Raw genomic sequence first — 27563 nt, 5'->3', positions numbered from 1 at the left:
TCCATGCCACTCTGTACATACTGCCCCATCATACCCTCCACACTTTTCTCCTGTACATACTGTCCCCATCATACCCTCCACACTCCTCTCCTGTACATACTGCCCCATCATACCCTCCACACTCCTCTCCTGTACATACTGCCCCCATCATACCCTCCACACTCCTCTCCTGTACATACTTCCCACCATCATACCCTCCACACTCCTCTCCTGTACATACTGCCCCCAACATACCCTCCACACTCCTCTCCTGTACATACTGCCCCATCATACCCTCCACACTCCTCTCCTGTACATACTGCCCCCATCATACCATCCACACTCCTCTCCTACACATACTGCCCACTGTCATACCCTCCACACTCCTCTCCTGTACATACTGCCCCCATCATACCATCCACACTCCTCTCCTACACATACTGCCCACTGTCATACCCTCCACACTCCTCTCCTGTACATACTGCCCCCATCATACCCTCCAGACTCCTCTCCTGTACATACTGTCCCTATCATACCCTCCACACTCCTCTCCTGTACATACTGCCCCATCATACCCTCCACACTCCTCTCCTGTACATACTGCCCCCATCATACCATCCACACTCCTCTCCTACACATACTGCCCACTGTCATACCCTCCACACTCCTCTCCTGTACATACTGCCCCCATCATACCCTCCAGACTCCTCTCCTGTACATACTGTCCCTATCATACCCTCCACACTCCTCTCCTGTACATACTGTCCCCATCATACCCTCCACACTCCTCTCCTGTACATACTGCCCCATCATACCCTCCACACTCCTCTCCTGTACATACTGCCCCATCATACCCTCCACACTTTTCTCCTGTACACTGTCCCCATCATACCCTCCACACTCCTCTCCTGTACATACTGCCCCCATCATACCCTCCACACTTCTCTTCTGTACATACTACCCCCATCACACCATCCAGACTTCTTTCCTGTACATATTGCTCCCATCATACCCTTCACACTTCTCTCCTGTACATACTACTCACTATCATACCCTCCACACTCCTCTCCTGTACATACTGCCCCTCATCATACCCTCTGCACTCCTCTCCTGTATATACTGCCCCCCATCATACTGTCCACACATCTCTCCTGTACATACATCCCACCATCATACCCTCCACACTTCTCTCCTGTACATACTGCCCCCATCACACCATTCAGACTTCTCTCCTGTACATACTGCCCCCATCATACCCTCCACACTTCTCTCCTGTACATACTGCCCTCCTTCATACCCTCCACACTCCTCTCCTGTACATACTGCCCCCATCATACCCTCCACACTCCTCTCCTGTACATACTGCCCTCCTTCATACCCTCCACACTCCTCTCCTGTACATACTGCCCCATCATACCCTCCACACTTCTCTCCTGTACATACTGCCCCCATCATACCCTCCACACTCCTCTCCTGTACATACTGCCCTCCTTCATACCCTCCACACTCCTCTCCTGTACATACTGCCCTCCATCATACCCTCCACACTCCTCTCCTGTACATACTGCCCTCCATCATACCCTCCACACTCCTCTCCTGTACATACTGCCCCCATCATACCCTCCACACTTCTCTCCTGTACATACTGCCCCCATCATACCATCCACACTCCTCTCCTGTACATACTGCCCTCCATCATACCCTCCACACTCCTCTCCTGTACATACTCCCCCATCACACCATTCAGAGTTCTCTCCTGTACATACTGCCCTCCATCATACCCTCCACACTCCTCTCCTGTACATACTGCCCCCATCATACCCTCCACACTCCTCTCCTGCACATGCTGCACATCATCATACACCTCACAATTCTTTCCTAAATGTACTGCCCCCATCATACCCCCACCACTTCTCTCCTACCCATATTGCCTGTAGTCACACTCCCTGCATTCCTCTACCACACATCTTATCCACTAAGAGAGTTCTTCAACATTGAAATTCTCCTCAAGCTTCCCATTCTGGAACAGGTTAGCTTTTGTTAGTTTAAAAAAATGCTTTGGAAAATATAAAGTCATTGAAGTACATAAACATTGCTCATTTACTAGTTTTAGAAGCATAATTCTAATCTTTGGTTAATGTGAAGTACATCTGTGGTGAAGTCCTTACCTTGGTGATGCTCAGTCATCAGTATTGTGCACAGAGGTCTTAGTACCTGTAGACTCATCTACTGTAAGATCCCAGGTTTTATCTGCTATTTATTACCTACACCATACTCAGTTTCTTTTAAAACCAACCAATCATTAGATAAGTCGACCTATATGGCATAATTTGTTTAAGTTTATGAGAGTTTATCGGTGTCCCAAGTGTTACTATCCTTCTCCCAGATAAGAGCCCCTATGGACAGATGTTTTCTACATGACTAATTATATGTAATAAATGCAACATCCAAATGTGTTCCCATCAATATCTCTGCTCATATAGCTCATTATAAAGTATAGACATCAGTACAGAGAATGCATAGTTCCTTAAAATGGAACTCCAGTCAAAACTTTTTTTTCTAGTTTTGGGTAGGGTAATGAATGCCAATAACTTCTGTCTGAGAGATCTTTACTCCCTTCCTTTCCTGGAGTTATAATAAGAAATTGTTGGCAAGCTGTCATGATTATTTTGCCAAAAGGTAGTAGTGAGTGTTTTGTTTAATCCTTGTATAATGTATTGTTCCGTCTAGAGTAACTACATGGTTGTACAAATTGGGGTGTGGAAGTGGGACTTTAATTATACCTCAGGGGTTCACAAGTGAACCTATATGTATACACAAAGACACAAATATGCATACAAATTATATAGTTTATTAAATTGACATATAAAAATAACCATCTCTAGGTACAAGCATATTTCTTGGATATAAAATACATCCAATAGCGTAGGTCAACGCGTTTCGTGGGTATTCCTGCTTCTTCAGGACCCACAAATCATTTACTTAAAAATATACATACTCAAATCTCAAATATCTCTAAGACAGAGAGAAGAAAATACGAATGAAAAAAAGGGGAGATAAAATATTTAAAAAAAAATTAAACAAACAAATCATACACATACATTAAAAAGACCCTGTCTGTATGACAGAAGGAGAGTCACTGAGATCAAATACCGGTAGTTTATATATAAGCCATATATATTTTCAGACATACAATGTAGCGATACACTCTGAACTGCTCTTACTCCTATGTGTTGGGGAGCAGGATATCAGATGTAAGAACTAGACTTGGGGTACAGATCAAATATGTGTTTCACTTATATGGGCTTGCTGGATCAAGGGAAATCACCCCTGAAGACATCAAGGGTCTGGACAGTCTTTGTACAATGAGGTGCTTGCAGGACGTTTTATAACTGTGTGCTGCACGGCATGGGAGTTAGGTGTATTTCAACCCTTGAAGGTTCTGAAAATGTAATAACTCATAATTGTCTCAGAGACCAGGTGAAAAAAATTACCCCTTGACTATACAAATTTATTGGTGTCCAGTGAGAAACCATGTAGGGTCTAAACAATCCTAATTGTGAAAGTATACTAATTAAACATCTGGCCTTCCTTCCACTGTATTGTTGAAATGTTATGTATTTTGCAAACTACCTCTTTTCTAACTAGACCATGAGAGATCCATGGTCTGTGATTTTCTAAATTTGTATGTAACAAACTTGCTTTTGACTGAATCCCCAAACTGGAATACAGCCACAAATAAAAGACAGACAGAGGTTCTAACCAATCCCCATTTTATCCAAAACTAGAACACGAGTTTTGCATGGACTTTTACTGTACAGCAAAATAATGCTTTAAAAACAGAGAACAAGGGCTAGAGAGGGTAAGAATTTACTGCAGGCAAAAAGCCAAAAAACCATACTTCCCCTTAAAGCATTGAAAGTAGTTCTTTAGAGTTCATCAGTCTCTTCTGTTTCTCTTTTCATATTTTCTTTACAATAATTTACATGACTACTTTGACGTAACAAAGGTAATGGCTAAGTTAATCTTTTATTATAATCGTTAAAACAAAGAAAATGTTACTTCTATATGTTTTAGAAAGGTTATATTTTTCTCAACTATAGAAAAGGTAAAAATAAGATTTCAAATTTCATAAAATGTATCGAACTGGCGTACTCATTGACACTAAAACTGGGTATTGGCAGGTGTAGTTCTTCTTCACTCAGCAGGGATGGAGTGGAGACCTAAGGGGAAGGTATTTCTCAGCAGCCTCCATAAGTGTCAAAGGAAAGGCAGCTGTACAATTGGACACTCCACTTCCAGTAATCTTCTGCAGCCAACTTAGTTGAGGGCAGTGCTAGTAAATAACTGTGCCCTACCAGGTACGGCTTGTAGGATAGCATAGGGAAAGAAACCCCATTTGGCAGGCATGAGTACTAGAGCCAGAGAAAAGTTCCAGTGTGAGTACAGCAAGATTAGGAGGGCATTGCTGTGTGCTGCAGTCAGCACCATTCTCCAGTACCACTGATGCCACTTGCTTCAGGCCGTTTTGAGCCAGCACTGTTTGGCCACCTGCCAGCCCACCACCTCTCCAGCAAATGCATCCTCGGTAAGGCCCAACCAATCTGTACTGTGTCTAAGGATACTTCATTGCACAACTGCACTAGCCCACAGCCTTCCAGTAGCTATACTGCTCTGCCACTTTTGTACTTTAAGGACGGTGATAGCATTCAGCTGGGCCCCACATTGTGCCTGAATGGAATGGTCATTCTACTGGTTCCTGAAGGTTGCTGTACCTGTTACTGAAAGATACTGAACCTGTTACTGAAAGTTACTGAACCTGTTACTGAGAGTTACTGAGCCTGTAGATGAGTATTACTCAGCCTGTGTAAGACAAATCTGCTAGTGCTGCAAGTGTAAGTGTTAATGGTGGAATTGCATTCAACTAAATATAATACTATGAACCTCCTTTGGACACTGAGTGTGCTGCTTCTTTGTACTGGGTACCATACTGATGGTCCTGCTCACAGCTTAGCATAGTTGGCAGGATATGGTTAGCTCATCCACTTATCAGGGCCTACAGACCACCCTTAGGAGTAGCCCTAGCTTTAATTCTAAAGTTCAATGGTTCCAATATCCTGTTTGTGGACTGGGAAGAGAGGTTGGAGAGTGATGTACGCCTGAACCAAATGCCCACCAAAATAATGCCTGGAGTTGGCAGTAAACTCCTTGGAAGAAGATGCCAAACAAGCTATTATGGAGTTGCTGGAGGCGGAGTGTTTGACCCTGTCACAGATAGTCACGAGGCTGGGGGGCTTCTATGGAGAGAATATTTCACTGACTGAGCTATGACAGCTGCTCTTTTTGCACAGACAGCAAGAGGGCGAGAATTTAATGCATTTTGCCACGATCTTGCAAAAACTATGGAAGCAGTTGGAAAAGGATTGTCTGGGGTGTAATAACATAGCATGTTATGGGACCAGTTCATTTTTGGAGCAGCTGCTGGACCTGTGCAGAGGGCCCTGCAAGAGTGGGTGAGATCCCAGCTCACCCTTACTTTCAATTACATTTTGCTGGCAGTGATGGCATGGGAGCAGGAGGACACCAAAGCCATTGTGGAGGTGACTAGGTAGAGAAATTTGCTGTTCTTTAGGCAAGAGGCCTTAGCCCCTTCCCCATCTTGGCCCTAGAGGTAGCTGTGCACAAGTTGACATGGTCTATGGGCTCCATGCAAGGAGATGACTTTGGTCAAGCAGAAAAAGTTCTGGGGAGGGAACCTACTGTTGAAAGTCCCTGATAAGGACTGGAAGTGCTGACAGTGTGGACTGCTATAGACATCTCACCAGAAGCTGTAGCCAAGGCTCCCCTCACAAACAGATAAATTAAAAGTTCCCGGGGCAGAGGGACCACCATCAGCAACCACCTCAACATATCCCAAGTCCAACGCTACTATGGTTTCTCCATGCCCTGTAGTCACAACAATGATAAATGGCCAGCAGGTTCTGTGCCTAATCAATACAGTATCCAAACTCACTGTCATGGAATATGGCTTTTGCCTGAAATGGTATCGGGTCCAAAACCTGTTAGATCCCTCATGTCTATTTCTGAGAGCAGCCAACAGCCTATCCATTGTTGTGGAAGGAGTTACCTGGATGTTGGTGCAAGTGTTTCATCAGACGATGGAGTTGGGGGGAATAGTGGTGACCCACAGCCCTGTTGTGTCCACTGGGCCTGTGGTCTTAGGCAAGAAGGGTCCCCAAGGATTTGGACTTGATCCAACTCTTAACCAGGAATTCCTGTGATTCCACCAAAGGTCATGAGGATCAGATGTTGTGGTTAAACCTGATCCATACTTGTGAGATGCATAGACAGAAGAGCTGGCGCCAACCGTAAAACGTGGGGGTAGTCAAAACAGAAGTTGCAGCTACCCCTAAAACAAAAATTACTCCTTCCCTTTTGGGGGCCTGAAAGAAGCTACAAAGAGCCATCATCATGGTGGAGCCTCATAGAAATATATAGATGGCCGAGGAATGATTGACATCTAGGACTCTTTCTAAGGTCAATCGGTGCTGTGGGGGTTAGCTCAGGTGGGGGATCTCCTTCCCTGGGACAAAGGTAGACCGCACAGCAGGCTTTCATCAAAATCTGACTGGTTGTCAGCTTTATTTAAAAGGTTTGCAGAAAATAAACAAAAACATGAACATAAACCCTTGCCATCCAGGCACTAACTACACAAAAGGCGTTTCCTCTCTCAGAGGTGAAGGGCTTCTCCCTGTCACTACAATAAAACAAAAGCAAACCTTTTCTTGTAGGTATAATACACACACAGCTCTCTCAGAATAGCTCTCTGAGTCCCAGGCCACGAGCAACTCCTTGCTCCAGCCCTGCCTTATTTATACCACCTGTTGGTGGTCATTAGTGGAGCCCAAACTCTGGTCCGGACCCACCTGCTTAACTGTGGCCCCGAAAACCCGGAGTGGACTCCACCTAAACAGTCAGGTATGAGCATATGCGAGGTGACACATAGCGTCCCTCTATCACCTCGCCGTTCATCCTGTCACATATCCCCCCCCTCTGCTCAAGCCCCTGCGGCTGAGCAACTGTCCCAACCAGACAATGGACCCGGGAGAGGGCATCTACATTATTTTGCAGTTTCCCCGCTCTGTGTTCCACTGTGAATTTGAACACTTGTAGCGCGAGAAACCACCTTGTCACTCGACTGTTTTTCTCCTTATTATCACACATCCATTTGAGCGGGGCATGATCAGTAACCAACTTGAACGGTCTTCCTAACAGGTAATATTTCAGGGCCTCCAAGGCCCATTTGATGGCCAAACATTCCTTCTCCACAATGGCATAGTTTCTCTCATGTTTGTTGAGCTTTCTACTTAGGAAGACCACAGGATGCTCCTCCCCATCTCTGATCTGGGACAGGACAGCACCTAGTCCCACATCAGAGGCATCAGTCTGTACCACAAACTCTGTTGTGAAATCTGGGGTCACAAGCACAGGTTGAGCACAGAGAGCTTGTTTCAGCCTTTGAAATGCGGTCTCCGCCTCAGGATTCCACTTAATCATGACTGACCCCCTACCTTTTGTCAGATCTGTCAATGGGGCTGCAATGGTGGCAAAATTGGGGATAAACCGCCTGTAGTACCCCGTGATTCCAAGAAATGCCCGGACTTGTTTTTTATTTACAGGTTGGGGCCACTTTTGAATTGCCTCAATTTTATTGATCTGAGGCCTAATGAGACCTCGACCAATGATGTAGCCAAGATATTTGGCCTCCTCTAAGCCAATGGCACACTTTCTGGGGTTGGCGGTAAGACCTGCTTCCCGCAGCGAATCTACGACCGCTTGCAAGAGGGACAAATGAGAATCCCAGTCGGGACTGTGGATGACGACATCGTCCAAATAGGCAGCTGCATATTGGCGATGTGGTCTCAACGTCTTGTCCATCATCCTTTGGAATGATGCAGGAGCCCCATGCAAACCAAACGGCATCCGCTTATACTGAAAGGACCCCTCGGGGGTGGAGAATGCTGTCTTTTCTTTTGCAGCTTCCGTTAACGGAATCTGCCAATAGCCTTTGGTCAGATCTAAGGTGGTTATGTACCGAGCCGTTCCCAACCTGTCAATGAGCTCATCCACCCGAGGCATCGGGTACGCATCAAACTTGGACACACTGTTCAGTTTCCTGAAATCATTACAGAAACGAATTGTTCCATCTGGTTTTGGGACCAACACTATGGGACTCGACCACTCGCTGTGAGATTCATCAATCACTCCCAACTCTAACATGTCCTTTATTTCCTTTGCCACCGCTTCCCGCCTGGCCTCGGGTATTCTATAGGGCTTGACATTTACGCGGACCCCGGGCTGGGTAACTATGTCATGCTGGATGACAGTCGTCAGTCCAGGTAGGTGGGAGAAGAAATCTCCATTTTTCCTCACAAACTCCTGAACATCATTTTGTTGGGCTACTGACAAGGTTTCCGTTATAGGTACGTGAGGGGCCACGGGAACCACGTCCTTTTGGGGGCTTGGTACTGCCAACAAACTTTCCCTGTCTTTCCAAGGTTTTAAGAGATTAACATGATAGATTTGTTCGGGTTTCCTTTTTCCTGGCTGGTAAACTTTATAATTTACTTCCCCCACTTTCTCCCTAATTTCAAAGGGACCTTGCCACTTTGCGAGGAATTTACTTTCAACGGTGGGGACTAGCACCAGCACTCTATCCCCAGGGTTGAAGGTACGGATCCTGGCACCCCGGTTATAAACCCTTCTCTGGACCTCCTGGGCTTGCTCCATGTGTTCCCGAACAAGTGGCATGACAGCTGCGATTCTATCCTGCATCTGTGAGATATGCTCGATGACACTTCTATAGGGCGTGGACTCTGTCTCCCAGGTTTCTTTTGCAACATCTAGCAATCCTCTGGGATGTCTACCATACAGTAGTTCAAAAGGTGAATATCCTGTAGATGCCTGAGGTACTTCCCGTATAGCAAACATGAGATATGGTAGCAAAAAATCCCAATTTCTCCCATCTTTGTCCACCACCATTCTTAAGGGTCTTGTTAAACCTCTCCACAAGCCCATCGGTTTGGGGGTGGTAGACCGAGGTACGGAGATGGGAGATTTTGAACAATTTGCATAACTCTTTCATAACTCTAGACATAAATGGCGTGCCCTGATCCGTTAATATCTCCTTTGGAATACCTACACGACTAAACACCCGGACAAGCTCTTTGGCGATATTTTTAGCGGAGGTATTACGCAAGGGGATGGCTTCAGGATACCGGGTGGCATAGTCAAGTATAACCAGTATGTTCTGATGGCCCCGGGCAGACTTTACTACTGGACCCACTAGGTCCATGCCCACTCTTTCAAACGGTACTTCAATTATGGGTAGAGGTACTAGCGGACTGCGAAAATGGGGTGAGGGCGCAGAATATTGACATTCCGGGCATGACTCACAATGTGCTTTGACGTCTCCATGTAAGCCTGGCCAAAAGAATCTCTGGGTTATTCTCTCCTTTGTTTTCTCTACACCCAGGTGTCCACCCATTGTATGCCCATGGGCTAAATCTAGTACCATCCGGCGAAAGGGTTTGGGGACCACTAACTGTTCTACCACTCCTCCCTTGCTTTACCACTTGATACAGCAAGTTATTGTTAAGAGCCATGTAGGGAAAAGACACCGCTACATCATTTTCAACTGGTTCCCCATCAATCATTTTAATGTTTTCACGGGCTCTATTAAGTGTGGAATCTTTCAGTTGTTCCGTACAAAAATCCTCTTTTCTGACCTCTAGGTCAGGCACCACATTCTGTCCACTCTCACTAGAGCCAGCGATCATCTCTTGTTCTATATCCTCACTGTCTGGGGTTGGATCCAACTCCTCCTGCTCCCCAGCCATTACAGAGAAAGGAAAAAGATCTACACCTTCCTCGGACACACCAACAGTTTCCCCTTCCACCTTGCCGTCAAAGGGGTCAGGAGTGAGTTCAGGAGTTTTCGGCGTTTCCCCAGCAGGGGGAGCTCGGTCCTCCTGACTCCCCTCCTTATCCCATAACTTCCAGAAATGGGGAAAATCTCTCCCCACTATGGCTTCATGAAGCAGAGAGGGCACCACCCCCACTGAATGGGTCACAGGGCCCCAGGGAGTACCAATCTCCACCAGAGCAGTCTGGTAATTACGTGTATCACCATGAATACAAATAACCGCAATCGTGCTAGGGTGTAACCTTGCAGGGTTTACCAAATCACCTTTAACTAAGGTCACAACACTACCCGAGTCTAGCAGAGCAGTTACTGGCTTTCCATCAATGGCAATCACACACATTTGCTTTTCCATGCGTTTTTGACATGCTGTAGTACATACCACCTGTGCAAAAAGAGACATGCGTTTTCCTAAATAAGCATTTTCACATTGCATAGGTTCATCATTTAAAGGACAGCTTGCAGCAATATGACCTAACGCATGGCAACGATAACATATTATATGTTCAGTACTTAGACCTCTAAACAGCTTTGGGGACCTTCCTGACCTATTTGGCCAGTCTCTAGGTCCTAAGCCTACAGTATCATTATCTGACACAATAGTCTTATCATTTTTTCCTGAGCCTTTGGCCCATGGAACAGTCTTACCGGATCTTCCGGATAGTTTTCCACCCCTAGTGACATTGGGGTACGGCCCAGGTGAATGGAAAAAGTCCTCAGTGGCTGCATATCTCTCCACCAGGTCCACCAGCTCGTTTGCAGATTTAGGGTCTCCACGGCCAACCCACTTCCTCAAAGTGGCAGGGAGCGCATGTAAATATTGGTCCATGACCACACGCTCCACAATCTGAGGGCCTGACAATACCTCCGGCTGGAGCCACTTTTTGGAGAGATGTATCAAATCAAACATCTGAGATCTGGGTGGTTTGTCAGCCCTGTAATGCCACTGATGCACCCGCTGAGCCCGGACTGCAATGGTGACACCCAGGCATGCAAGGACCTCAGCTTTCAGTTTTTCATAGTCCTGGGCATCCCCTGGTTCCAGGTCATAATAGGCTTTTTGGGATTCACCTGCCAAAAATGGTGCAAGCAGTCCTGCCCATTGCTCCTTTTTCCATCCTTCCCGAACAGCAACCCTTTCAAAAGTTGAGAGGTAGGCCTCCACATCATCCGCAGGTGTCATCTTCTGCAAAACATAGCTGGCCCGTGCCATTTTCTGCTCCACTGGCAGCGGATCTGCAGATTCCTTCTTTAATTCTAATAGGTGTTGGGCCACCTGCTTAAGGAGCTCTCGGTCTGCTTCTTGGGCCTCCGCAAACTGGCGATTTGTCTCCCGTTGTGCTGCATTGGCCTGCAGCAAGGCTCTTATTATTTCCTCCATCTTCCCACTTGCTCAGGAAGTGCCCGCATTCTCCACCATATGTGGGGGTTAGCTCAGGTGGGGGATCTCCTTCCCTGGGACAAAGGTAGACCGCACAGCAGGCTTTCATCAAAATCTGACTGGTTGTCAGCTTTATTTAAAAGGTTTGCAGAAAATAAACAAAAACATGAACATAAACCCTTGCCATCCAGGCACTAACTACACAAAAGGCGTTTCCTCTCTCAGAGGTGAAGTGCTTCTCCCTGTCACCACAATAAAACAAAAGCAAACCTTTTCTTGTAGGTATAATACACACACAGCTCTCTCAGAATAGCTCTCTGAGTCCCAGGCCACGAGCAACTCCTTGCTCCAGCCCTGCCTTATTTATACCACCTGTTGGTGGTCATTAGTGGAGCCCAAACTCTGGTCCGGACCCACCTGCTTAACTGTGGCCCCGAAAACCCGGAGTGGACTCCACCTAAACAGTCAGGTATGAGCATATGCGAGGTGACACATAGCGTCCCTCTATCACGTCGCCGTTCATCCTGTCACAGTGCTCATTCAGTTGATCAACTTAGGGGTCATGCCTGTCTTCTTGCCCAGTGAAATAGTTCTTGCAAATGCTTGTGTGGTACCCAGGAAGTGTATTGTGGTCTCCCAAACCATGGTAGATGCTATCTGTGCCCCTGTGCAAGCTACCATGCTCATGATGGAAGGCACGCAGCACCAATGGCTATTAGATCAGCTGACTATCTCCGTACAGGAGCTTTCATTACGCCCAGCAGCCAATCAACTATTGAAGAAACATGTTGGTGTCTGCCACTGGGTCTGAGGACTATGGATACACTGAGGCCACACAGGGGACATAAGACCCATTCAGAAGCGGTATAGGAATATACGTCCCTCTCTGTGGCAAGAGGTCAATGACCTGATTTGCAACACGTTGCAAAGTGTGATTGTGAGGGAAAGTCGCAGTTACTGAGCAACACCTATTGTCCTGTCCAAAAGAAGGATGGGAGCTGTATTTCTGTGTGAATTATTGTAAACATAATGCCTGCATCTACTTGTTGCCCCATGTACAATGGCTCTGGGCCAGGCCTGCTATTTCTCCACCCTGGACCCCTGGACCTGGCCAGCGGCTACTGGAAGGTCCCTGTCAGAGAACAAGATCAAGAAAGACTTCATGATAGGGGCTCTTGGAGTTCAGTCAGATTCCCTTTGAGCAAGTCATGTTCCCAGTACCTTAAAAAGGCTGATGGGTCAATGCTTAGGAGAATTTAACTTTGAAACAATACTACTTTATCTAGATGATATTATCATCTTTCAAAATCTTTTGAGGAGCACATTAAGCACCTGGAATGGGTGAAACTAAAGCTGAAACCTAGTAAGTGTCACTTGATGTGTAAGGAAATTCAACACTTGTGGCATGTGGTGGAGGTGTGTAGACCAGGAAGGGTGGGTGTCACTTGACCCTGCTAAGACACAAGCCATGCAGAATTGGAATGCCCCCAAAACACTGATGAAATTATTCCCTTTCTTGGGATCTGATGGAGTATTATAGATATTTTATGCCCACGGTTGCCCAAATTGCAACGTCCCTCAACCACCGGTTGTATGGACAACCTACCCATAAAAAGAGCCAGGCTTCACCATCCATCCAGACCCAATGGTGTGAACCTCAACAGACCTCTTTTGAGACCCTTAAACCCTTGCCTTGTGGTACCAGTGAGGTCATGTTCGTTTACATGCCTACATTGATATTTTCAAGTGAAGGTAAAGGATATTTTTTTTACTTTAACATTTCAAAGATAATATACTTACCTGCTCTGTGCAATGGTATTTTGCTCCTCCTTTCTCAGAGTGCCCCTCAGCATGTTGAGTGGTAAGGGGGCATACATGCTTCCAATCTGGACTGTGTATTCATAGACACACACAGTTCTGGTAAGCCACACCTTTGCTCCCTCTTCACAGGAGTTTGACAGCGGCAGGTGTCTATTGCTCCCCCTGCTTTCAATGTCCTGTGAGACTAGGAGGTCAGAGGAGAAGTGCTTCAACTGGAACAGCGCTGGAGTGATGACAGGAGCCAGGTAAGTGTTTAGGGACAGAGGGGGGAAGAACAGGTAGTGGGGCATTTTTTACTTTAATGCATAGAATGCAATAAGGTAAAAAATGTATAGAACCACTTTAACATAAAAAAAAGGTTATTAACTTTGCTTGGGGAGGGAGCAAGAATTTGGGTATCTTATAGTGACTGTAAACCCTTATACTGTATATACCCAGTGAAGTGACTGGCCTCAGGTGATACACAGAGATGAAACAAATCCTCCTACATACTGTAAGTTGTACCTGTTTATCTGCAATATTCTCTTCTTTACAGTCCTTTAAAGTGCAGAATTTATAAAGCTTTCCTTGGCTGCCAGAAAAAAGGGGGCAGGGAGCTGATAATACACAAGCTGAGCTCAGCGATTAGAGCTCTGGTGGCTTATTGGATGGAAGGGTCAACCCCCCCCCCCCCTTCACACAGGAACAGAACTGAGACTGTTAATCACATGCTGTGTGCTAGATCTCCCTCCCTAGTCACCTTTTTTTCGCTTGGTGTTAGAAAAACTTGTCAGAACTGACTCATGCAGCTTGCAGAGGAACGGGGCAGCAGTGCTTTGGATTGAAACAAGCACAGACTATAGAGGGATATGCTTTGCTTATTTTTCATGTTAGAGGTTTACAACAGCTTTAATGTGATCCTGGATTTGGGCTTTGAACCTGCCATACTCTTTAAAAATTGGGTTCATGCACATGCCAACATGCAGCACAACATAGTGTCAGGGCTCTGTCCACAGCAGAGGTACTCTGAGACCTGGCATTGCTGCCAGTACCCTGCATGGCCACAGACATGCACACTGGCGAAACATCTATGTGCATTGGCGCCAGCCGGAACACGCATGTGCACTGCCCCAGAGTTACACAAGCCATCAGTACAGTTTGGTGCCAGTAGGCCTTTATAAGGAAGCCCATCACTCTCTCAAATTGCTGGTTGATCTCTGGCTCCCCAGTACCTTTGTCCTGTGTTTCCCTTGCTATTGTGATCTGCTGTTACCAACTTGGCTTGTTCATGGACCTGTTGTCTCTGCCTGTCTCCTGATCTGACCTCAGCTTGTTTAATGGATATTTCTACTTGCTCTCCTGTGTATGACCCCGGCTTGGCTACTGGAAATTCTCATTTGCTCTCCTGTGTATGACCCCGGCTTGTCAAATGGATATTCTAACTTGCTCTCCTGTGTATGACCCTGGCTTGTCTAATGAATATTCTCATCTGCTCTCCTGTGTATGACCCCGGCTTGTCTAATGGATATTGTCACTTGCTCTCCTGTGTATGACCCTGGCTTGTCTAATGGATATTCTCACTTGCTCTCCTGTGTATGACCCCGGCTTGTCTAATGGATATTCTCACTTGCTCTCCTGTGTATGACCCCGGCTATCTATCTGACTACATCTGCTCTAATCCCCACTTGACATCTGATCCGACTACTCTGCTGTCTTCTGCTATTCTGAAGGCCTGCTATCTCTCATGGGCACCACCAGTCTGCAGACACCATTCCAGTGAATCAGCAGTGCTCTTGGTTGTACCTCTGACAAGCATCCTCAGTCAGATCATCTCTACAAGCAATCCTGCACATGACCCATGCTACTATGGGCCTGACTGCTTCTGTCCTATCTCCAGGGGAGTCTGGAACTTAGCCGCAAGGGAAGCCCTCTCTCCATTGGGCTCCAGCACCAGGTACATGGTACATAATGAGGTTATTACAAAGCCTTGACTTACAAAGGCTGCTAGTCAAGACTGTTGTGGGCTGTAGAGTGCACATAGAAGGGTGGCAATGCTGCAGGTCTAAACAGTGCCTGCAAAGGAAGCGTTGCCACCCTATTAAAGGAGAAACTTTTATTAAACTTTATACTGGCAGTGAAGCACTAAAAACAAGGTATATAAAAGATGGAAAATGTAAGTCATTTTAAAGTGTGCAAAGGCAAAACATTTAGTTTTGGATACAGAGCTGGGGGCTTCACCCTTTCTATTTGTTCTGGAGACCACTGTCCCTGTGACTGAAGGTAAAGGGAAATCTGAAAACATACAGTTGCCAATAGAATAGGTTCAGGAGTGATCCTCCAATGAGGACAAATGTTCTGGTGACAACTGCCGAAGATGGGAATTCTTCTCACTTTTGTGAGATCACTTCTTGTTTCCTGTTAACCTGACAGATTTTAACGCTTCCCTACTCTATCCAAACCTATATCAAAAATTTTTTTCTATAAATACATTTTCATTTAAAAAAATAAATAAATAAATAATTTAAAAAATAAAAACAAATAATAATAATAATAATAATAATAATAATTATTATTATTAATAATAATAATAATAATAGTAGAATATATATATATATATATATATATATATATATACATACATACATTATATATACATATATATATATATAAATAATATTACTACATATATGTAATATTACACATGTATAAACTTTAAAATTTTGCCCATAATCTAAGAAGCAATTTTAGCAGAGGTGTACTTTTTCGAACTGTTGTGTGACATTTTAAAATGAGTTCCCTCGTGAGTAAAGTGACAGTCTAATCACCCATCCTCTGGGATCAGTCCCAGAGAGGCAATAGGGAATACAAACAGCTTGTTTCATAACTACAACATAAACCGTTTGCAGTCTACATCCCTCAGGTGTCAATCAGCAATTAAGCTCATTATTTCAGGTTGATCACTTTTGATTTATCACTATGAAAGCACCGGAAAGCACTAGGGAGATAGAATGTTGTTGGAAATAATAAGGTTCAGCAAATTTCTCTCTTTTGATTTTTTTTTTATTTACAAGCATAGGTAATATTGTGCATAAATTATATGTAAATTAGGGGGAAAAAAGTCTAAATTCATCCAGTCTTTACAAACTTGTACAGCACAGTCTGATTTGCATTTTTTGAGTATTTTCACATTTCTCTTCCTAAAGTGGAATTCCGTCAAATTTTGTTGTCTAATTTTTAGAGCACTTGTCAGGTTAGCATTGCTTCAATATAACATAAAAATTTACAATGCTACATTGCTCAAGGTATAACCCCCTATGAAGGGATTAGGAGGTAACTCCTAAACTTACAACAATGCAAATACAAGAAACAAAAAATTATATATAGGAGTTGCTGCTAGTAATGATATAGAATGATATAGAATGATATTGATACACGTATAAGAACATTTGGAAAATTCTGACTATGCCCCACTGCAAAAAAAATTCAACAGTGTAATTAAAACATTATGAAAGACAATGTTGTCATTAACCCAAAATGCTTAATACACAGGGCTCAAAATGTCTGAGCTACTAGTCAGGCCCCTTTGAGGACCAAGGGACGTATTTGTCCCATATTTTTAATTGTGTGTATCATCTGATTAAGAACTTAAAACTCTTTTTTTTTTTTTGGTTTGAGTCAAAATATTAGTTCTTATCAACAAACAACAAATGGATCTAGCTTTTTGCCAATTATTTCATGAAATGGCTTAGTTATAGCAACTGAAGTGTACGAACTTTAAAAACAAAAAAATTGATTCTTTTGGTGTTCCAAAACCTTACGGTCCTCAAAGAGTTAAGAGTTACTTGCCACTATTTGCCCCACCCAACCCTTACCCTGCCCTGCTGTACCTCCAATTCCACCTCTAAACACGCCCTCATAAATTATCTCAAAAAATTACACTGTTAAATGTTTTATGCAGAATAAAGTTACAAAAATAAATATTAACAACAATATTAACATAAAGCAACATAAACATAAAAAGAAAAAAGTGCTTCATTAAGTTCACACACCATCGCCCCCTACAACCATGTCCTCTTCCCCCATCACACTCTCCTCCCCCTCATAGCCATGTTCTCTACCCCCCTTTACACCCTTCTTCCCCCAATAGCCATGTCCCCTACCCCTTCACACCCCCCCCCCCCACAGCCATGTTCTCTACCCCCTTTAAACCCCCCTCTCACCCCACAGCCATGTTCTCTACCCCCCTTTACACCCCCCTCCACCACCACAGCCTTGTCCTCTACCCCCTTCACATCACTCCCTCCACAGTCATGTCCTCTACCCCCCTTTTCACCCTCCCAGCCTTGTTCTCTACCCCTCTTTACACCCCCACAGCCATGTCCTCTACCCCTTCACACCCCCCTTTCTCCCACAGCCATGTCCTCTACCCACTTTCAAACACCCCACCCCCCCACAGCCATGTTCTTCACCTCCTTTCCACTCCCTCTCCCCAACAGCCATGTCCTCTACCCCCCTTTTTACCCCCCCCAGCCTTGTTCTCTACTCCCTTCCCACCCCCCCACAGCCATGTTCTCTACCCCCTTCAAACCCCTCCCCATAGCCATATCTTCTACCCCTCTTCACACCCCCCACCCATGTCCTCTACCCCCCTTTTCACCCCCCCAGCCTTGTTCTCTACTCCCTCCCCACCCCCCCCACAGCCATGTTCTCTACCCCCTTCAAACCCCTCCCCATAGCCATATCTTCTGCCCCCCTTCACACCCCCACCCATGTCCTGTACCCCCCTTTACACACCCCAGGACACAGAGAGCAAACAGTTAAGAGGCAGAGACTTACACAGTTCTGGACAGGAGCACTGGACATCAGAGGTATCTTTAGACCTCTGAAATCTCACCTAAGTCCCCCAACGGGGCTCATAAAAAAAATGTAAAATATAATTTTAAAAAAATTGTAATTTTTTTTTTTAATGAAAAATAATTAAATAAATAAAACGACTGACACCAGTGGTGGAACTATCTGGGTCACAAATGTCACACTTGTGACCAGGCCCTGGTGTTCCACCACTGGGCTCAGAGGGAAGGGGCGCCCTTTAGGGTTTCTTGCACTGGGGCCCTGAAGGTTCTATTTACGCCACTGGTCCTGCTAAAGCTTGGCGGGAGCCCCCACCCAATCAGGGACCCTTACAAGCCTAAAAGGAAAACAAATGCAATCACCACATGTAAGAATTGGTAAGATGCAATAAAATAAATGTTTGCTTTTGGGTTTAATACTGCTTTGAGGAACCAAGATTGCCCTTTCATATCCTTTGCACAAACTTTGCCTCAGAGGCAATGTCACAGATCATTGTTTCTTGAAGGTGGTTGGTAAATTTTAAAACTGGCATATTTCACACCTCATTTTCTTCCAAGTCCAACTACTTGTGTTTGCACAAAATCTGTTCCATGGTAGCAATGCCGGTAGTGCATGCATCTTGGTGAATATTTTCCTGCCTGCTGTCAATCAGCAAAATATTATTGTAGAACATTGTTCTTGTCCAAGTTGGAATTCTATCCACAGTATGGCATGTGTTGCATGAGGTTTAATGTTCAACTTCAACTTTGCACCTTTTTAAATTTGTAGGCCACAATCTTCACATATAGAAAAAAAAGGCAGCTCTGGCTGCCATATTTCCCTTTCCCCGGCACTGTCCCTGTAGACCCACCACTCTTTCTTTCAATGCTGATTATCTTCTAAGCAGGGGCGGACTGACAACTCATGGGGCCCCCAGGCAATAGGGGATCATGGGGCCCCTGTGTCCTTGCCCAAACTCAAAAAAGCCTATGAAAAAGGTACCAGGGGCATCTCATGGGGCCCCCTACTGACCCCGGGCCCTCGGGCAGTGCCCCAGTTTCCAAATGGTCAGTCCGCCCCTGCTTCTAAGTTGAATGGCAAGGACCTGCCCCCTGATAGAGCGACATCAGGTAAATAATAGCAGAAGGCTCAAAAGAACAGTTTCATGACCCCACTCTCTGTGGCAATACAAAAAAAAAGGCACTGAGCTGTTACAAGGGGTTTGGGGGTCTAGAAGTGAGAAGGGGATTGGAGATAGAGCAAACAAACAAAAGGATTTCCAAGCAACACTTACCAGCCAGCCTGCGAAACAACCAATTTGACCAATTTGTCTAACACTTTGCATTAAAAACAGAGGGTTTTGTTTGCACAAATTTGCAAATACATAAGCCATGGTCCCACGTCAAGGGCCCTCTGTATACTGTGGACCTAACTAAAATTTCCAAAGCCTCCACAGTAGGAGCACATGTCTAAATGGATGGGTTAAGGGCAGGTGTGCCTGTTTATAGGTTGGGACGGTTGCCCTTTTTTGTGTAGTTGACTAATTTGGACGGAGGAACGCACTGGATGCCTTTGCTGTCATTTTGGTATAGCTGGGCATCATGTGCGTCCCTGTACCTTTAACCGCTTAAGGACCGCCCTGTAGCAGATATACTGCTACAGGGCGGCACGGATGCGCAGAATCACGTGATTTTGAATTTCTGGGTAGGGGGTGTGCACAAGCCGCACATGCTCCCTACCTGCGCTGCCATTCGCGGTAGTGGATGTCAATCACCGGGTCCCGGCTGGTAATTACCTGCCGGCACCAGGTGATTACCGAGCATCTCCGACGGGGAGGAAGATTGTTTTGTTTACAAGCAGTCTTCTTCCCTGTCAGCTCGAGCACACTGCTCGGGATGGCTGTGCACAGTACAGCCATCGCGATCAATGTGCTTACAGTGAAGAACACCCGCCCTCTAGTAAAACACTCCCAGCACACAAGTTTCCCTTTGATCATCCCTCAGATTAACCCCTTCCTGCCCAGTGCCATTAGTACAGTGCCAGTGCTTTTTTTTTTTTTAGCACTGATCACTGCATTGGTGTCACTGGGGTGACACCAAGTTAGTTCCCCCCAGTGTCAGAATGTCCGCTACAGTCCCTCCAAAAGTCGCTGATTGCCGCCATTACTAGTAGATAAAAAAAATTCCATTATCTATGCCGCCATTTGTAAACGCTATAACTTTTACATAAACCAATTAATTTACATGTATTGGGATTTTTTTTTAGCAAAGACATGTCGCAGAATACATTTTGGCCTAAATTGATGACGAAATTTGATTTTTTACATTTTTTATTGGACATGTTTAATAGCAAAAAGTGCCCATAATATTGTTTTTTTCCTCAAAGTTGTCGGTCTTTTGTTGGTTATAGTGCAAAAAATAAAAACCACACAGGCGATAAAATATCACCAAAAGAAAGCTCAATTTGTGGGAAAAAAAGGACATAAATTTCATTTGGGTGCAGCGTTACATGGCCAGTTAAAGTAATGCAGCAAATGACCTGTTCCGGAAGGGGGGTAAGTCCTCAGGAGGGCGAGTGGTTAAGGAGGAATGGGCTCCTCCAGGCACACCTGCCCTTAACGCATGAGCTCCTACTATAAAGGCTTTGGAAATTTTAGTTAGGCCCACAGTATACAGAGGACCCTGGACATGGGAATGTGGTTTACACATGTATTTGCAAATGTGCGCAAACAAAACCCTCTGTTTTTAAAGCAAACTGGCCAAATTGGTTGTTTTGCAGGCTGGCTGGTAAGTGTTGCTGGGAAATCCTTTTGTTTGTCCTTCCTTGTGCACCTTATTGCTAAAGCTGGTTATAGGTTGGGACGGTTGCCATTTTTTGTGTAATTGGAGATAGAGAAATGAAGTTGAGCTTGAACCTGCAGGTTAAGTTGAGCTAGTGAAAGAACGAGTTCAAGACATCCATGATTCTGTTGTGAACTGTGAGAAGGAATTTCTTCACAGTGCTACAGATACGGGTTTAAGTGAGGTCTCGATTAACCAGTCATATGCTACTTGTAAAAGTGACTTTTTCAGCACAGGGTTACATGGGTGTAAAAAATATCGGCTAAAAGAGTCCTGCAAATACTTACAGTACCTTTCCATCAGGCCATTTCTTGAAAAGGCTCCACTTCACCTGCTGCAAGTATTTTTTATATACAGGTTACCCTGTGCTTGTGGGCAGGGTCTACTTGCCTAATGTAGGGACCCTTTGCGAGTAATGTCTAGGAAATAGGCCACGGTCATGCGAAAATCAGCGTCAAGGCAGCACCTCACACTTACCAGCCAGCTGTTCACCTTGCACAGATACACTGTAATACACTTAAAGTGGTTGTAAAGGGTCGAGGTGTTTTACCTTCATACACTGTATGCATGCAGGTAAAAAACCTTCTGTGTGTAGCAGTCCCTCAACACTTACCTGACCACACCACATTTTCTTGGTAGAATTACATCCTGCAGCACACCTCCTGTTATCTCCCAAAGGCACAACCACTCCAAACCAGGCTACCTCCCCTTGTATTTACAGCCCACCAGAAGGGTATCACGTACCTGGTGATGGATGTCAATGGAGAGAGGGCCTCCCTTGCGGCTAAGTTCCGGACTCCCCTGAGAGTGGGACAGCGGGAGTCAGGCCCAAGGTTGCACAGGTCGCCTGTAGGAGTGCTGGTTGGTGGTCCACTCAGAAGCACAGCTGGTACACGGAGATAGGTCTGCAGACAGGAGGCACCTGTGTATGGTATGCAAGCCCTTCCGGGATTTGGATGTTTACTGGGTAGTCGGTTCAAGCCAAGGTCAGGTACCAGGTGGGGATCAGAGCGGATGTAGTCAGATGGGAAAGCCGAGGTCATTCACAGTGGAGCGAGAGAGAGAGAGGGTATCCGTAAGCCAAGCCGAGGTCAGATCAGGGGTAAATCAGAGTAGACAGGTCCAGGAGCAAGCCAAGTCGGTAACAGGAAATCACAAGTCAGAATCAAAGGAAACAGGAACAGGGCACGGGGAGCTAGAGATCATCCAGCAACCAGAGGAAGTGATGAGCCTCCTTATAAAGGTCGTCTGGCACCAAACTGAGGCTGATGTGTACCTCTGCGGCCATGTAGAGTACTGGCAGAAATGCCAGATCTTCCAGAACTTCTGCTGTGGACATGACCCTGACAAAGGGCCGGTAACACCACGCTCTTGAGGACCACTGAATTTGTTTTTGGTCCCCCTATGCTCTCCATGGCAAGGCAACACACATTTCCCACACTTGCACATTCAAAGTCAGTAAACAGTCTTTGAACTAGTTTTTAGTTGTTTTTATTAAGGGGTTAACAACATGGATGGGGTTTTGGGTTATCATGGATGGCCAAGTAACTACAAACGTGAGGACAACTTCTTAGCAACATTACTGCAAAAATAGCAACTGTCTCTGTTACGGAGCACTGAAGTCCCCTTGGTGTACCTTCTCAGACCCCATATGAATCCTCCTCTTCACCTAGCTGCACTGACAGCAGCCCTAGGCAAGGCATTCCAAGATCTAACAATTAAGTTGTCTCAGATGAGAACTAGTTGGGTCTTTCACCTGACCACCCTCTCCCTTTATCTGGTCCAGGGGGTGTAGGAGTACTTACACTGTCCTGTCCGGTCAGCTTGGTGGGTTGGTAGCTGCTTACAGGATTTAACTGGGCTGGCTCCTCCCCTGCTGCTCAGGATGTCCTCCCTAAGAGACGGTGGAACAGTGAAGATCCTCCTGTCCAGCAACCAGCCTGTAGGTAGGCTCCCCTCCCTGGGACCCCCTCTCAGGCTCTACATTCCAGCCTTCCTTTCAGTCCATCTTCAACCCAACACTGCACACTGCTCCCCAAGCTCTGCCACATTTAAGGGTTGTCCTTGGTTACCATGCCAGAGGATTGGCCAAGTTCCCTCAAACATGCAGATCTGGGCCTCCTCTCTTCCTCTGCCCCTCTTCCAGAAGGTTCTTAGAGTTTATGGAAGGGAGGGAGGGCTCCAGAAGCCCTGACCTGTAGAGCCTCCCAGCCTGTACTGAGGTAAACTCACTACCTCACTCCAAGGCTGACTCATCCCAGGCTCCTACCCAACCTCTATCTAAAAAAAAAATAAAACAAAAAGCCAACCTAGAGGGTGCTACAGGGGCAACGCCATGAACATCCGGGAGCAGGCTGACCTTACCTCTTTCTAACTCCTGGCCAACCTGCAAACTGACTAACACTTACTGGCATAACAGATTTACCAAAACATCATTTTACATCCTTCTTGAACAATACAGTAAAAATAAAGTGAACTTTGTAGTAGACACCTTATTTTGTAGTGAACACCTGTAAGCACCTGTTTACACTCCAACAGGGTTGTTTTAAGAATATTTACATACAAACTTGAATGTCCATAGCCTGGACAAAGGTTCTCCTATAACCATTAGACATTATTGGCATAATTTCTATCCATGCTGTATTCTCACAGTCTACCTATGATGTCCTCTCTGGTTGGTAGATAGATAGATAGATAGATAGATAGATAGATAGATAGATAGATAGATTTGAGAAATCTTTACTGCCATCTTTTTTCCAAAGCCTACTAGGGAGATGACTAGATATGTTAGTCCCAACAAGTTAAAAAGAGGCTTTCAACTTGTTGAAATGTTGTAGAATATCCTGGGAAAACTCTCTAAGAAGGTAACATCTGGTACACAATGGATGTGACACAAGGGAGCCCTTATAATTAATTCCCCAGCTTGGATCCTGCAACTGCTAACTCGGGTCCAAATTTATCTGGACATCTCATTCACATATTGTTGGTGTGGAACACTCCCGGGATTGGAGAACATATAAATACTCAGCTCATATATATATATATATATATATATATATCTCTCGCAAAAAAGGGGATTCAGGCTGACTTTATCAGATGTATTCACTTTTGCCTGGATTAAATGAACAGCACTAGTGTGAGTATAGCAAATTTTTTAATACAGAATTTCTAGCAAGACATCAGATGACAAACATTTTATCTAAGTGGCAATTTGTTTGCTTTAGAACTTATGGCAGTAATGATCTGTGTTTGTTTTTTGTGCTTTCACTTCACAATCTAAGCAGGTCTAGCTCACATATCTGCTCACATGTATGTGGTTCGCTTAGCCTTTACTCCATTCATGGGTTTAACTATAGCCAGACCAGCCTGGTTAATGGCAGTGAATCTGGGTCAAGTGCAGCAGAATCACCAAGCCTCAGTAGAGTAGTGAACTTTTTTCACATCCATTACATATGCATTTCTGTCTGATCATACCCCAAAGAAGAACTTAATTTAAATAGTGGGGAACTACTTAGCAATCAGCAACTGTTAATACAATAAACACTTTGGAATGTAATACACAACACATCGTACAGAGCTGAGTGGTTAGGATTATGAAACTCAATGCTGGTCAGTGGAAAGTAAAATGCCTCAGCATTCGTGGTCAGTGGGAAAAATGTCCAGCAATATTGGTAAGTGGAAGGAAAAATCTCCAGGTGTCATTGGTTAGTAGGAGGGGAAAAATATCCCGCTGTTGGTGGTCAGAGGGAAACAAAATTCCTGACATCATTGTTCAGTGAAGGAAAATATGACCTGCATTACTGGTCATTAAAAGAAAAAATGCCTGGTGCCAATGGGGTGACCATAATACAGGGACAGCCTCTGGGGAGCTGGGTTTTTTCCCCCATGTCAGTAGCTCATCATTGGGGATACATGCAGCAATTTTGCACCTTTTGAGCAGGTGGCCAAAATGGTGGTCCATGATGATTGGTGATACAATCCTTGTTGTGTTCCTTCTGGAGCATGATAGATGAGGAGATCGGGAACGTGGAACAGATAGCTGGGGGAAACAAGAGGAAATACCTGGTTTCCCAACACTGACAATCGTGCAGACACAGTGACAATGAAGACGATTGTGGATCAACTGGCATAGTGTTGCCACTCTGTAAAAAGAAGTAATAAAACCCTGCGGGTTCACCAGGTATTTAATCTTCACTGGTCTATTTTTAAAACAAATACACACAACACATAGATATAGAAAATAGTCTTGGAGTCATTAATTTTTGGGTTTCCCGACACTTTAAAAAATTATATTCTCCAACTAGCGCAATTCTCTTCCCATCACAGTTTATTTCGAGTTACTCACTTCAGGCCCATGGATCTCATTTACAAAGTGATCTCTGCGGCACACTTAGAAACTTCTCAACCCTAACTTTGTTAATTCTCATTATTATACTGTATACACCTTGCCATTACCTTGGCCTTTTACAGACTTCCTGGCAGAGGAAATCTTCTTACTGCTTACTATGCCTGCACAGTCTCTCTAGATAGACCTCTGTGGGAATGTCATCTGAGAATCTCCTCTGTTCATTGATGGACTCATAAAAGTCTATGTGGAGTGACTGCAAAAGCATGGCCAATGGTTAGAGGATTGTTGCTGCCAGGACTGCAAAAGGTGTCAGCCGTAATATAAAGGGAAGTATGTATTTGGGGCAAGTGGACTCATTTTGCCAGAGGGAATAAACAGGAAGGATAAATGTACTTTTCATAAATGCGCAAATATCCTTTAAATGGTTGGTAGGCTTTGCTTTTCATATTTGAGCTCTGCATTCTTCCACTGTCTTGTCAACAAACGAATTTGCCAACCAACCACCCAGCCAATCACTAATATTTGTTTTATCTTTCTTCATAGCTGAAGAACTTTACTTGGCATTGTTTAAGCCATGTCTAATTCAACATATATACAGAGCATATCCCTTTTGGTTAAGCTGCCACTTGTTTTACCATCTATTTTATTTTTGTGTGCCTTCCTCTACTTCATTATGGCCATAACCCGAGTCTATTGCAACACTCCTCACATCCGTGAGACCCCTCGTTACATTCTGTTCTTCCACATGCTCATTTATGATACCCTGTTCCTCCTGTTGGGATTTCTGTTGTTGATGACCTCTGAGCTTTCTCTAACCATGCTTATCTCCATCTGCTATGTCTTAGTGATCATTGGAGAACTTACCTACATGATAACTCCATTCATCTTGGCAGCAATGGCCCTGGAACGCTATATATCAGTTTGTTTTCCTTTAAGACATGTGGAATTATGTACCACAAAAAGGTCTAACGCAACAGTGGCAGTGCTATGGATGGTATCATTGACCCTTAAAGCTGTAGATTTCCCTATTTTAGCTAAATCTGTGACAAGTGATTTTTTTGGTCAATATGTGATATGTAAGAGGAAAGCAATAAGTGTGAGCCCCCTTCAAGAATTTGTGGTATTTATCAAAACTATGCTCAGCTTAGCTATGGTAGGTCTTGTCATAATTTTTACCTATATCAGCATTTTAGTGGTGGCATTAAAGATTGGATCTGGGAAGTCCTCTGGCTTAAAAGCATCTAAAACGGTTCTTCTCCACGCGTTTCAGCTCCTTCTATACATCACATCTTTTCTTTCTCCAATCGTTAAAGAACAATTGAACAAATTTTTTGTTGGCACAGAGTTTTTAGAATTCCTGCTGTTTATGTGCTTTCCAAGATTTCTTGGACCCTTACTTTATGGGTTAAGAGATGAAGCTTTACGCAAATGTATGCAGAGGTCTTTAGGAATTGGCCTTTCTAATGCGAAATTTTAAGTAGATGTGATTCATAAGGCTGACCATAAAAGAGCAGATCTCTTAGTAATGCTGAAGAAAAATCTACAAAACTACAAAAAAGCTACAGGGGATATACAAAGTCTGAAGAAAAAAAGAAAAAACTGGTCACCTACCCAGGTCTATAACTGGCTTTTTAAACAGTGAACATGGAAGGCGTCACAAAGTAAAAAATAGGACTATCCAGTTCAACTTGCCAGCCTACCCCAGTCTAATAATGGCTATTGTCGGCAAGGAACATGGATAAGTATAACTTATCAAAAGAGGGTGGATAAGAAAGCCAGTTCAAACTGCCAGCCAGTTAGCCAACTATCAAAAAACAAATTAACCTGTCTAAAAACAGGGGTTTAGTTAGCACACATTTGCAAATACATACGTAAGCCACAGAGCCACGTCACGGCACCCTGAGTATCTGTGGTTCCTAACTCTACAAATCTTGAGAGTCCTCACAATGGAGGCACATGCATTTAAATGGACAGAAACAAGGGCAGGTGAACCTGAGGGAGCTCACCCCTCATTAAGGTCATGGGAGCACACCTGACACCCAGCATGTAGCACAACGGCAGCCAGGGTGTCCAATGCAACCACTGAACCTCCAAAATTAACATACAAAGAAAAAACTGGACAAAGTCTACGCACCTCTTAAAATGTCAGGTTTCTGTGATGTAAAAAATCAAACAAACATAAATCATTTCAGAACTTTTTCCAACTTTAATGTAACCTATAAACTGTACAACTCAGTTGAACAATAAACTGAAATATTTTAGGTGGAGGAAAGTAAAACTAAAAAAACTAAAATAATATGGTTGCATAAGTGTGCACGCCCTTACACTAATACCTTGTTAAAGTTTGTTGAAGCACCTTTTGATTTTATTCCAGCACTCAGTCTTTTTGGGTATGAGTCTATC

The 27563-nt window shown here is 44.5% G+C and overlaps 1 protein-coding gene across 1 annotated transcript; it reads left to right on the top strand.

The window, feature by feature from the left end:
• Window positions 1-25734: 25734 nt before the first annotated feature.
• LOC149456775 (odorant receptor 131-2-like) lies at window positions 25735-26780 on the top strand. The gene has a single exon (XM_089684501.1). It carries the CDS (start codon window positions 25735-25737, stop codon window positions 26635-26637), a length of 903 nt encoding a protein of 300 aa, XP_089540627.1. The 3' UTR covers window positions 26638-26780.
• Window positions 26781-27563: the final 783 nt, after the last annotated feature.

This window comes from Staurois parvus, unplaced genomic scaffold (assembly GCF_062004578.1).
Source record: "Staurois parvus isolate SC_StPar_1 unplaced genomic scaffold, SC_StPar_1.0 ptg000348l, whole genome shotgun sequence".
Lineage (NCBI taxonomy): Eukaryota > Metazoa > Chordata > Amphibia > Anura > Ranidae > Staurois > Staurois parvus.
This window is presented reverse-complemented; position numbering and strand designations above follow the sequence as displayed.